This window comes from Panulirus ornatus, chromosome 16, assembly GCF_036320965.1.
Source record: "Panulirus ornatus isolate Po-2019 chromosome 16, ASM3632096v1, whole genome shotgun sequence".
Classification (NCBI taxonomy): Eukaryota; Metazoa; Arthropoda; class Malacostraca; order Decapoda; family Palinuridae; genus Panulirus; species Panulirus ornatus.
The window spans coordinates 6,080,820-6,093,650 of NC_092239.1; the positions used below are offsets into that span (position 1 = coordinate 6,080,820).

General features: G+C 41.4%; 1 protein-coding gene across 3 annotated transcripts in view; it reads left to right on the top strand.

The window, feature by feature from the left end:
• Positions 1-12,351, top strand: part of fax (failed axon connections) — a 33,441-nt gene extending 21,090 nt beyond the window's left edge. Inside the window, exons 3-5 of one of the 3 annotated variants that reach the window (XM_071671148.1) lie at positions 6,011-6,143; positions 7,520-7,657; positions 10,350-12,351. In XM_071671148.1, the coding sequence (XP_071527249.1) occupies positions 6,011-6,143; positions 7,520-7,657; positions 10,350-10,733 (655 nt within the window). In that variant the 3' untranslated portion in view covers positions 10,734-12,351. Of the gene's footprint in view, positions 1-6,010; positions 6,144-6,448; positions 6,582-7,088; positions 7,222-7,519; positions 7,658-10,349 lie in introns of all 3 variants that reach the window. The other 2 variants (XM_071671151.1, XM_071671149.1) reach the window with 2 other exon arrangements.
• The last annotated feature ends 480 nt before the right edge of the window (positions 12,352-12,831 follow it).

A 12,831-nucleotide genomic window follows, 5' to 3' on the forward strand; every position in this document is an offset into this window, starting at 1 on the left:
CGTAAGAATTTGTAAGTTCAAATGTTCATCATGACTCGCAAGTTTGATTGTGGTCGGTATTTCTTGTATTCATAAATTTGTGAAGGTGAAGCTGTCGTGATGTAACTGTGGTGGCAGGGGAGGGGAGGCATCCGTGTGTACCCCCACCCGACTACTTGCATCACAGCTTTGCCTTCACAACCGGTAATGTATTGACATTTAGCTTACCAGCCCTGGTTAAGTGGAAGGAACTGGTCGTGCTAGGGGGGTCAAGGGATGTGGTGACTTGGTGTCCGTCGTCGTCTTATGCTTGTGTACATACTTCTTGTATCTAACTTTTCGATGGGTACTGAGAGAGGGATGGTAGTAACTGGAATGGGATAGCAGCAAATTACTCACGTCCTCGTGGCCTCCTTATTCCCTCCTTACTCCCTGCGCCGACATCAACAACGACCCTCTTCACACACACACACACACATTCATACAAAACTAACCTGATTTTCATGCTTGAAGGCTAATATTTAATATTAAGAAACCTGTCAGTTTGCGTGACCCTTGAGTATGTTAGCGTGACCATCGTGCTCAAAGATAGTTCGGTATTGCACAAAGGGGTTAAAGACCTCTTTGTATATTAAACACAGAAGTTTGAATTGGAAAACGAAAAAGAGTTCTCTTAGAGATTTTAAGTACAGGTCAGGGGGTGTGAATAACCAGGAAAGGGAGGGGGGTTATGGTAATGTGATGGTACTTCCGGCCGACGTTTTTCCTGAACTTCATACAGAATCCATCTAATCTTAATCACTGTTTCGTGGGACATCGTAAAGCTTTTTTTCTTTTTCTGGAATGGCGTTTGCTTGGTTTGTTTCTTGTTATGCTTAACGTAGACACCAAAACTATGATAAATAGCGTCTGTGGGGTTCATTTACTCTTCGTGGGATTTAATGACTAGAGCATGTGCGGTGGTTTGTTGGTTGATGTTAGGGGGGGGGGGGGGGCAGATGGCGGTTGCCACCGTAAAGGACAGCGTTATCTCGGGTCGTTTGGTATTTATTCAAAGCTGTACATGCAGGCGTTAGGGGAAAATATGCCGAAGGGGGATGGGGTAGGTTATTTCAGCGAGTGGTCTTGTAGTGTTTGATGGTTCGTGCCAACATCATGGATTAGACCCTCTCCATCCCCGCCCCTTTGCGATATATGAGAGTGACGTTCTCTCCCGTCTTCGAATATTGGTCATACAAGCATCTTAAGCAGGCATTTGTAGCTTAACCGCTTCGGAGACCGAGAGAGACATGGTGCCTGTTAAGTACAGTTTTCGATTGTTTGAATTGCGGTGTCGGTTGATTTTATATTCCACATTATTATATAGAGTAGCCATGAACGAGTGAGGTAATTCTCTTGACATGAACACCCACCTTTCATTCTCATTGAAGCCTTACTCATACAGCAAAGATATATAGAATTAAATGGTATATTTTGGAAGAAAATGGTACTAAAGCAACTAGACTTGTTTGTAAATATCAAGGATGTCCCGACTTGCAGTATAGCAAATTTTCAAAGTTTGTAGAGTCTAGGTTTAGGGCGTTGACCGTGAACACCGTCGCAAAAAATGTCAAGCCAGGCACACGTGTGGTGGTGGTGGTGACGGCCTAATGGTGATGTGCAGGGCAGAGGTGTAGTATGTGGGCGAAGCAAGACAAGGCAGAGAGGAGCGTGACGTGCTGCGGCCAGATACTGATGGTGTAACAGGTGGGTTAATAGACCGGTGGGCGGCCGCCATCCAGCAGCGAGTGAGCCGCTTGGCCGAGCTAAGCCTTCCCTGCCCTCATTTCCCCCCGTACTTATTTTTTTTTTTCTATAATAACTGGGTTGACGGTGATCGATGATGTGGATTTCTAAAGAAGGCTCATCGGAATCTCCAGTTGCGGCGTAGGCAGTATTATTAAGTCTTGTGAGCACGACGGTTGTGCTGTTATGAAAGACGCGTTTGACCTGAAGCTTAACGATATGGTGAAATGCTTTGCCATTAAACCCGTTCTGGTCAAGGGTTTCAAGATAAGAGGTTTAAAATGTGGAGTGCTTGCGTTGTATGTGCAGGTGTACATGGCCTTAGGCAAGACGGCAATGAGAACAGCATGGCAGTACGAAAGCGAGAGGAATGTGGAATGCTGGCTAGAGGGAACGCACGGCCTACATTACGAGGACCCTCCGTAGCTAAGCCTTTTGCTACCTACCGACAGACCTATTGAGGACTATGACCCCACGGCTGGCTAGAGGGAATTGGGCTTGTGGTTCAAGGAAGTAAGTTGTCTCGGCTATATGGACATGCTTTTTGACTGATTACGACACTCGTTTACAATGCCATAAAATGAAAGAATTTTGAGCTCGACCTAACAGTCCTGGTATAATGTCATGACTTCAGGCTCTCTCCTGGTCAAAGTTCATGCCATCAAACACAAGGGTTTTACTGTCGTGCTCAGCGGGTCATCAGGCCATCAACCTCCTTTTCCTTCAATCTACATAACAGGCCAACAATTTGTTGGCAATGCACATGATGTGCACGTGTGATCTTGCTTGCTGGAATGTGGGTGAGAGGTTTTTGAATCGCCTTCGAATGTTTACAGAAAATATTTGGTATTAGCAGTCTGAAAACTTAGGTTGCATTTACTTCCTGAAATGGTCTGTAACAAAAAGTATGATAAAATGCGTCTACATAAAATTTAACTCTAATATGGGCCTGATATAGTTTCAGCATATGCCTCAAGAGCATGCAGTATATGTAGACAGTATCGTGAATGTACAGTTTCGTTGCATAAGTGATTATCTTTGGCTAAGGAAATAAAGTAACATGTTTGCCTAGCAGCATGGACTTTATTCATATAGAACTATTTGATGTCACAAGTGAGATTGCCATAGTGTCAACCCTGCTTTGGTAATGCTCGTAATTTCAACATCGTGTCTTATCAGTGTACGTATATAGAGATGTTTCTTTCAGTAGTCGAATTATACATTTTTTTTTTTTTAATATCTGAAGGATCTTAAGCTAAATGATGTATTTCCCGACAAAGGTCTTTTGACGGTCTTTGATAAAGGGGTCGTCAGTTAATCGAACTTGAGGTCAACGGGTGCGCGCGAGGTTAGCACAAAGAACCCGCTCTGAGAACGTTCTCCCAGTCTGCCTTGTTTAGAATGATTGCAGAGGTTTTGAGTTGGCATCGTCTACGATTAGATATTGAACATTGTATTCTAGAAAGGACACTTCTTTATTGTTCTTCACATTGTTCCGTGTGCAAGAAAAAGGGGATCGATATTCGATCAACAGTAATTAAAACACTCGAGTATTCGGGGCACAAGCGTTTCTGATGAATTTTACATGTATGAACATATATGGTCTAAGTGTGACACCATCACAGCTCATTTACCGTTGTTAAACTTGGGAGGTATATTTACTGGCTTTTAGATTCTTTTTAGTAACTTACTATATCATATGACACGACAGAATCCTAGGTCATGTAACAAATAAAATAATTTAAGATTTGTTTCAGTTCTTCTTAAGTAGCATCACCTCTCTTCACTGAAAGACTGAATTTGGAATGTGAATTAAATTTGAATTTGAATATTAAAAGCTTTGTCCAGGCATACCCAAGACGATTGATGTCGTGTGAAGGGTACACGGCTAAGGGTAGGTAGAGGCAGTTAACACTGGGCATCCTTGGGCTATGTAAGAGACGGGAGGATACTTGGAGTAAGGTGTAGCATGCTGTAGAGTGAGGAACATGAACCGTGTGTTGGCGTTGCGAGGGAGGGCGGTCAGGTTAAAGAAGGCCTCATGTCCTCTTATTCTCCGGTTGTATGTATGAGTTGTCTTAATAAAGCTCCATGATTCTCAGGTGCAATTTGATTTCAGTAGAACCAGCTTTCTTGCTCATCCCTCTTATCAACGTCGGATCTCCCCTCGCTAAATTTGCTCAGACGTAGTAAACCTGAAACCCGAACGGCCTTTAGTTCTCACATGAAGTATCTTGCGGGTAAGCGAAAAGTGGAGGTTGTGTATCGTGTTTCCCTCGGCAGGACAGCGTTCGCCCGTCCTTGATTCACTGTCTTGATGTGCCCCTCCGCGTCACCCAGTCACCCCCAACCGCCCTTGCTCCGCTCTGGTAGAACGCTTACCATCTTTAATTTATTGTTGTATTCTCATTTTCGTATTCTACATACTTCGCTTGAAGACATGCGTTTGTCATTCCTTGTGCCTTGACGCCCCTAACTGACCAATAGTTGTAGATCTTTGAGCTTCATTTCACGAGCTTTGAAAAGAATGGCAGTGTTCGGTGAGGACGAGTCGTGTGGACTTTCAAGCTTGGCGCGATAAACAAAAGGTTTGTAGCCATGCAACTGACGCGCCGTGCTGATCACCCTACCTGCCATGGCAACCGAACGAACACGTGGGTCTTGAATTTGCATCAACTTCATTAGATTAGGAAGTGCGGAAATATTTCGTTTCGCAACCTGAAGGAAGGGATGGTAAACACTAGTGGTAGGCTTATATTTGGACCACTGTATTATCCTTTGTGATGGTGGCGCCTACCGGTTCAAGGCTGCGCTACTCTCAGTAGCAGGGATAGGTCAGATTCCTTTGAAGCGAAAGTAATCTTTCCTCAGCGGGCGAAGATGCAGCTTTACCATTATAGAGTCCCATAACCGCATTGTTTTTCTGCGTCGGTGAGGCAGCGCTAGGATATATATATATATATATATATATATATATATATATATATATATATATATATATATATATATATATATATATATATATATATATATATATATATATTATATATTAGGTAATGTTGTTCGTGTTCCTGGTTCTTCTTTTATTTCAAATGGGCATTATCTGCATCTTTAGTGTTGCCACTATTATTTGTCTCGGAAATATGTTTACCAATTTCTAGGGCCTTGCAAAACTACATCCTTTGCATGATACGGAACTCTGTGCCATTGATAGTTGTGTGTGTGTATATATATATATATATATATATATATATATATATATATGTTATTTTTATGGACCTCCTTTGAAGAAGGAAAGTGAATTTGAGCAACTTGCATTCTACAGAAGTGTAGTTACACATTTCTCCTGGAAGGATGTAATCTTGCAGTTTGTAACTCATTTGAAATCATTTGCTGGCAGCATTGGTTGATCCGGAACGCGTCTGTGGTCTCTCTAACGCTGGCAGTACAGAGTATTGATTGTGGCCATGAATGCAAACGGTGGGAGGGTCACAGTCCGGGTGGGGATGCTCTTGTCTGCTCCAACAGTGTTCTCAAACTTGGACATGATGAAAGGCGAATCTGTTCATTTGGTCACCGTAACATGCAAATTTCGTAGTAAACTCTGGTTTGTTTTTAACTTGATTGACAAAAAACACTGCCGCGTAACCTTGTTCCTCAAATTCGATTGTAGCCAAAGTAAGCAATTTAATGAGAAGGCAGAAACATCTGAGAGGCAAGTGGTTGTTGCCTGTTGCTGAGAACCACCTGTGGCCTACCACCTGGCAGCCACACTAGTGGCCTTCGCGTAGGGTCTCCAGCTGCCGCTGCCATCATTGGTCGCTTTCCACCAAACTCCGTTCACTGAATTATACGAAGCGGAAACTACTTTGGGGTTTGCGAATTTTCTTCGCATGTAGAGTAAAAGAAATCGAAAGGCATTATTTGATGCTGTTTGGGAATGAATTGTGTGTGGTGCAGATGGAGTAAGTTTGTGTGTCTGTGTGTGTTTGTGGAGCGCGGGAGTGAGTGGTTTGCCGCTATTGATCCTGTCTGGGCCACGTCTGGTGCGACCTGCTACATCGCGGCGGCGGCGGCCACCACCGCGCACGGGTAGCAGGAAGGGAGGGATGCTGCTGCGGCTTCCATCCCCCTCCCACCCACACATGAACGCATTCCCTCCTCCCCACGACTCTAACAAGCGTGTTACTTTTCAGGTTTATACAATAATTTCCTCACCGGCATGTAATTATTTTGGCAATTTCAGGGTAGTGAAGTATTTCAACTACAACAATCCAGATATAATGATTGAAGGATTTAAGTTGGACCTGAAGCAGGTGATCCAGCGACCTCTGCCCACCATCATCCTTAACTTCCTCTTTAAGCGTAGATTTAAAGCGGTGGGTGTTGCCATGAGCATAAACTGGACTGGTGCAGTGACCCCTTGGCAACTTTCAACACTTTTTTTTCCCAAACACTTAGTTAACAAGGAGTGGTCTCCAGCTCTGTGGTGATATTTTTTTACCGAGTCGCTTTTCCACCGGGATGTATCACCTGCTTTGCTACTGACAACTTCTGATGGTATTGGGTTAGAAATAATTTGCATGTTTTTTATTAGGATTCTCATGAACTAATATACTTACAAAACTAACAAGCATCTGTACTGGTATCTACATTATTACTTGTGTTGGGTATTCTTCACAAGGGTGGTGAAGTGGTGGCGGTGCCGTTGTCCCGGTGATTGGGTAAGGGCAGCCAAGCTCAATCTTCAGCAAGCCCTCAACACCCGCATTCCCAATGCAGTCCTCAACTTTGCCTTCAAGCTGCGTTACCGCCAGGTCAGCGCACGTCTCCACACTGGTCATAACACGTGGTTAATCAAAGTTGTGTAACATCTTGATTGTGCTGGTGCTTACCATCCGAGTGCAATAGGGTGTTGCTTCCTTTGGTTCATCACACACCTAGATGGTAACCTAACACCTGTAGCTTAGCACTGACCATCATCTCTACTGCTTTTCACCTTCTTGCTGCTGCTGCTGCTGCTAATACTTCTGTCGATGCTGCTGCTCCCATTGTCACTGCTATTTATCTTTCACCCAAGTCCTTGTACAGGCAGCAAACCTGCAGGATCCTTCGTGGCGTCTTGCACACCCATGGTCTGTTTCTAGTGGGCACCGCTTCCCAGTAAATTTGCAGAACTGGCAGTTTTGAGGTTCTGAGGTTTGTTGAATACAAACCAACGAAATCCTCAATGTAATTTTGTCACCATTTGTAGTGCCTAGTCATCACCCGGCAGTGCCACCTATACAAACCAGCATGTTGCATGGGTGTCCTTTTTCTTGTAGGGTGGTTAAGTCCTGGCGCACCAAGAATCCCGCTGGCATGCTCGGTGCCTACAAGATGGACTTGCAGCAGATCACTGAAAAGAAGTGGCCCAAGCCTGTCCTTGAATTCATCTTCAAGCTAAGATTCAGGAGGGTAAGCTGCCATGCCACCTCCTGCCTTCTAACCTCCTGTTGTGCCTGCTTTTGCTTCCCTCCATCTGACCAGTGTTACTGCCCAGTCTTTCCTAGTTTGTCCAGTAGAGTTCCCTAATAATTACCTAAGTTAATTGACAGTATATTATTCATGTACTAGTTGCTTTTAAATGTCATGCACATAGCAATCCCATTGTTTTGCACAAGTTAACCAAAATGTCAGATGAGTTTGGATTAACTGTGCACATAATCTAGAAAGAAAATTGTAACTGTATTTAATTGTATTCATATACATTCAGGCTGCCAAGAAAGTTCGTGCACATGGGATTGGAGTCCACAAACCTGAAGAGATAGAAGAGTTTGGGCACAATGACTTAGAAGTTCTTTCACACCTGCTAGGGGACAATCCATTCTTCTTTGGTGATTCTCCCACAACGGTAAGTTAGATAACCATTTACTACTTTTTATATTTGTGAATGATGCTCTTATTTCTTTCCCATTGTGGGTAGGGTGCAATGACAAGTTTTGGGCTAGTTAAGACAATAGTCTTAATTGTATGAAAAGTAAAATCGGAACTCTAAATGATTTTACAGAATGCAAGATGTTGATGAATGAAGAGGGAAGTATGGGCTTCAGTGGTTTGCATTACTAAAGGGGAGGGGTGCATATAAGCATTTGGCAGCAAGATCAATAAGGTGAATGAGATACGAGTGAACTAGGAATGTACCAGTATAAATATGCATTAGAAGCAATGGGATCAGAAAGGTTAAAATATAAGTGTTGATGTAAGCAAACTAGTCCATTTGTGTGTTCCTGGAACTCTCGCAAACTTGGGGAAATACAAACAAGTGTGAAAGAAATAATGCAAGTGGCAATCAATTGATGAACATGGAATGAAGGATAGTAAAAAAGATTTATTGAATTTTCTTTGGTTTGGAAGTCATTCAGTGTTTTGGTATTAGTATACTCATGACTGCTTCATTAGCTCCTTGAATTAAGAAAACTTGTGGAATTCTGAACAAAATACCATCGTACTTCTCGTACCGATATGCACAAGGGGGTAAGGAAAGCCAGAAAAGATTACACGTTTGAATCAATAGGCACAGGTTGCCACATCATGAAAAGCATTGGCAAGATTGTGTTCAGGTAGTGTAAGGGACATTTGATTTTTTTAATAAAACAAAGGGTATTTGAGTAGGGGGGATTTCTTAAATCTATGACCAGGTTTAAAAAGTTTTGATCAGAATTGTAAATGCTTTATTCTTGATAGTATTGACTTGGACAAGGTGAAACTAAGAACTGAGAAGATAGCTAATGAAGGTAGGGACTGAGGATTATTTAAGCATGGGTAGGGTAAGAAGGCTTCATGTAGGAAGAGGTTACTAGTAATAGTGAATGGGTAAGAGGCAATTGAAATTTTCACGAAAAGAAATTTACCAAGTAAAGTTAACCTATTGACTCCTGATGTAGTATATGGCATGGGACACTTGTGGCAGCTATGTACCATATATGGTATGGGGCATTCAGAAGTCCTGGGCATGGTAATCACCAGTGTTAAGAGTGTGGAAGCAACTACTGGCAGCAGAATTTTCACATCCTTTACCTGTATTTTTCCGACTCTGCTTCACAGTAACTATCAAAATGCCATGGATAGTACATATTTCGTGCTGCCCAGGCTGCAAGGAAAATATTAGTAGACAGTGAAAAGGACTAGAGATGGATAGATGGAATTTAAAACATTTATTGGTTAGAGCCTAAACATGCGGATGGGTGAAAGGTATAAAAGGGGTGATTTGCTGTCCACCAAAGCACATGCAGCAGGGAGAAACCATGGAAAGATCTTTGGGGTCTGGTTGTGGATAGGTGGGTGTAGGCTACAGTGCATTACACATGCCAGCTGGAGAATGGATGGGAACAAATGCCTACCTGTCTGTTTCTGGCACTACATGCAAGAAACTGGGGACAAACATGAAAGATGTAGATTTAACTCTTCATTGGGGAATTGACAGATTGCATGAGATGTGTATATGGGGGATACATTGTACACTTGGCAGTAGCATTGTTGCAGCCAGAACATTTACTCATCAGTTTCTTAACATGTATACGTAAAGCTAAGGGGAGATTGTGCCTCTGTCATCAGGTAAACAAGGCAATGCTGTGTAAGCTAGTGCCGCATGAGCTCCATGTGGCCTTTGGCGATGCTTGACCTATGGTACTCTTTCCTATCGTGTCCATGTTTTGTTTTGGGCCAAGGAAAAGTTTCTCCTGTGGCAGGCAGAATTAGCCAGATCTGAAATGACAAGATTTGAGCCCTCTTAGCCATAGCCAATTCATCAATAACATTAATCTTTGGAAAAACACAGGCATTGTTATTGACACTCCATCACTGTTTTTAAACCCAGAAGTGATCCAGGTGTACAAAACTTGCTTAACTCTGCTATACTTGGAGTTTGCCACCCACTTATTTTACAAATTAGAAATTTTCTTATGGTTTATACTAAATAGCAGGTTTAGGTTACCTGAGTGGGTGGGCTTTTGTGTAATGTCATAGTTCTCGATCATTTTCGAAGCTTTGACAATTTTTTATGTAAACTAATTAGTGATGCTTTCATGTTGCTAATGTAGTGATCAGTAGTGAAGATGTTGGTGTATATTGGCTTGACAAAAATCATGTAGTGATCAAAAAGAATAACACTAAGGAACTTGAATTTGCAAATATTCACACAAGCAAGAAATGGCAGGCTATGATGACTGTTATATTCTAGATGGGTAAGAGAAATCTGTAAAGAACTTTGTATTACATTAGAATACAAGATAAACTTTATCCGAGATATGCTTGGATAAGTCTTTTTTTGAGCATGTGGCCTCTTCTTGTATGACTTTTGTGGTAGTGTAAGAGCTGTGCAGCTTGAGTGAAATATGTAGGGCTATTCATTTCAGGTGAATATGACGGGGCAGAGACTTTGTAATTGAGGAAATGTGTGTGAGGATGGCGAGTGGAAATTTCTAAGTTGTGAAAAAATTATAGATGTATGCCTTCACACTAAATCACCGGTAATTCTTGATAGATATTGTAGGTTTAGTATTTAGTACTTTATAGCATTCAACTTTTCTTTTTTTTCTTGACAGCTTGATGTGGTTGCCTTTGCCAACCTTGCACAAGTAGCATTTATGGACAAGGAGGTAAGTTACTCCCTCCGAGACTGGATGGATGAAAATTGTGCTAACTTAGTAGAATTCTGCAACCGTGTTAAGGACCGTGCATTCCCTGACTGGGAAGAGATGTGCACTAACTTGGACCTCAATTCGCATATACCAAAACCCCCTCCAGAGGAGAAGGTAGAGGAACCAGCAGCAGAGAAAAAAGAGGAGAAGACAAAGGAAGAAGAAAAGAAAGATGAAAAAGAGAAGGATGACACGGAAAAAGAGAAGGCCCAGAAGGATGAAAAGGAAGGAGAGAAAGAGGACAACAAGAAGACGGAAGAAAAGGAAAAGGAGGAAGAGAAGAAGTAATTTTATTCAGTTGTTGAAAAACAGTCAAGAACCAAATCTATTTGTAATATATGTGATAAATGTTGTTTGAAAGGCTTTTTTTTTTTTTGCTTGATACACTTTGTATAGATCTTCTTGTTAGCGTGGAACACAAGCACCTCCCCGTGCCGACTTAGTCGTTAACGTTTCGGTGGCCACTGTCAGAATAAGCTCGTTCTTACCTTCATTATCTGTGGGAGAATTCAAACAGTAAGAACTCGAAACATTTGGAGGGGACAGGGATCGTCTCTGCTGGTTTTCCAGTTGGATATATATATATGTCATAGTGTTGGTTGGGCTTTCATGTTTTAGAGATCAGTTTAGTCCCACATCGCCAGTGTTTTTATACCTTGCTGTTTGAATTGGTACCATTTCTTTGTAGAATTCTTTGGTCTCGGTATGTGTACTGTAGTTCATAACCTGACTGCTCATTTTCACAAAGTATGAGAGATTGATATTCAGAGATAAGAAAAGGCAAAGTTGAAGGTTTGAACTGGTCGAGTCATTATCTGTGTGGCTTACATAGCTTGTAGGTTTTATTCATAAAAGATTTAGTTAATGAGTTTTAGAGCAGTATTATTCATGAAACATGATTTTGCTACTTTTTGCTACCATGACAAAGAAATTTTTTAATTCTCATTTTTTATCACTTTTGTACTATTAGTTTGTACATTACTAGCTTTTAATATGGCATCTAGAACGTTATGATAGTTTTTACACATGGAAGTTATTTTGTAATAAGGAAATACTCATTTTATAGGTTCTCTTTGATACCAGAGGGAAAAAACTCCCACCGCTTTTTGTGATAGGAATGCTCATAGCCAAGTTGGTAGTCTATCTGGGGTTTTTGCTCTGAAACACTGCCTGGCTGTAATTATTCGGTAGTTGAGCGAAGTAACCATTCCAGTTTGTATTATATGTAAAAGTAATCCAAAATCCTTCATTGAGGATTTTGAGATCTGGTTACTGAAAGCCAGTACGACAATATATATGAAGGGTTTAAAGCACAGTATATCCATGACACAAGAACCTGAGATAGCCCATACTTGGTAACCCCAAAATCTGAACAATCCAAAGACAGCTTCACGGCACCAAAGCAGTCAATAGGGACCAGCGTGCCGCACAATCAAAATTACAATAAGGCACAAGGACTTTTGCAGAAAAGCTTGAGAGTGCTAAGAAAGTGAAAATATACATGGTATTTCTAAGAAATTAAGAATTTTATACATGGAAGTTGCACAGTATTTTCAGTAGATAAATATGCTGTGATAACCAAAACACCAGTTTTTGTAAAGTGCTACATAGAAGTAAGCCATTCATACAATGAACTTTGTAGCCTTGTGCTTAGTCCAAATTGTAAAGAATTTTTGCTCCAACTGCTAATGTTTGGCTGGATATTGCCCTAGAAGTCTTGCTAGACCCTTCAGAGTGTATGATACCATGTTTGTACCCTAGCTTTTGTACACTTGGTACCTTAAGGCTTCAGCATTCATGTAGTAGGTGATATATCTGGCATTTCTATTATAGGCACATACACCACGGTTATCATGTATACACAGACGTATTTATGTTCCTCAATAAATGTATCCTTTTAGGAAAAGTTATTTTTTAATCCCAAATACAAATTGGCAAGAAAACACCCTTATGTATATAATTTGGTTTCTTGCTGCAAATGCAGAGATGATTAAGAGGTATATATTGGATGCTGAATTCTCAAAACATATTCTCATGCATGAGGCATTACAGTTTACATGATTATGCCTTAGCCAAAATCTCTCCTGCTTGTGTATATTTGCACAAAAATATAGTATGATTAAAGATAGAGGTTAAGAACATTAGGTAGCAGTAGTTTGGAATATTAGGTGCCTCCAATAAGTGCTACAGTTGCCCTCTGCTAGTGACCTCTCAATGGTGAAGTACTTAAGGCTGTGATTGCACTAAAGTTGAACAGTTATGGAACAATGTAACGAGTGGGGGAGGAATGGGATATATTTAGGAAGCGGTGATGGCTTGTGCAAAAGATGCTTGTGGCATGAGAGGCGTGGGAGGTGGGCAGATTAGAATGAGTAGAGTGGTGGGA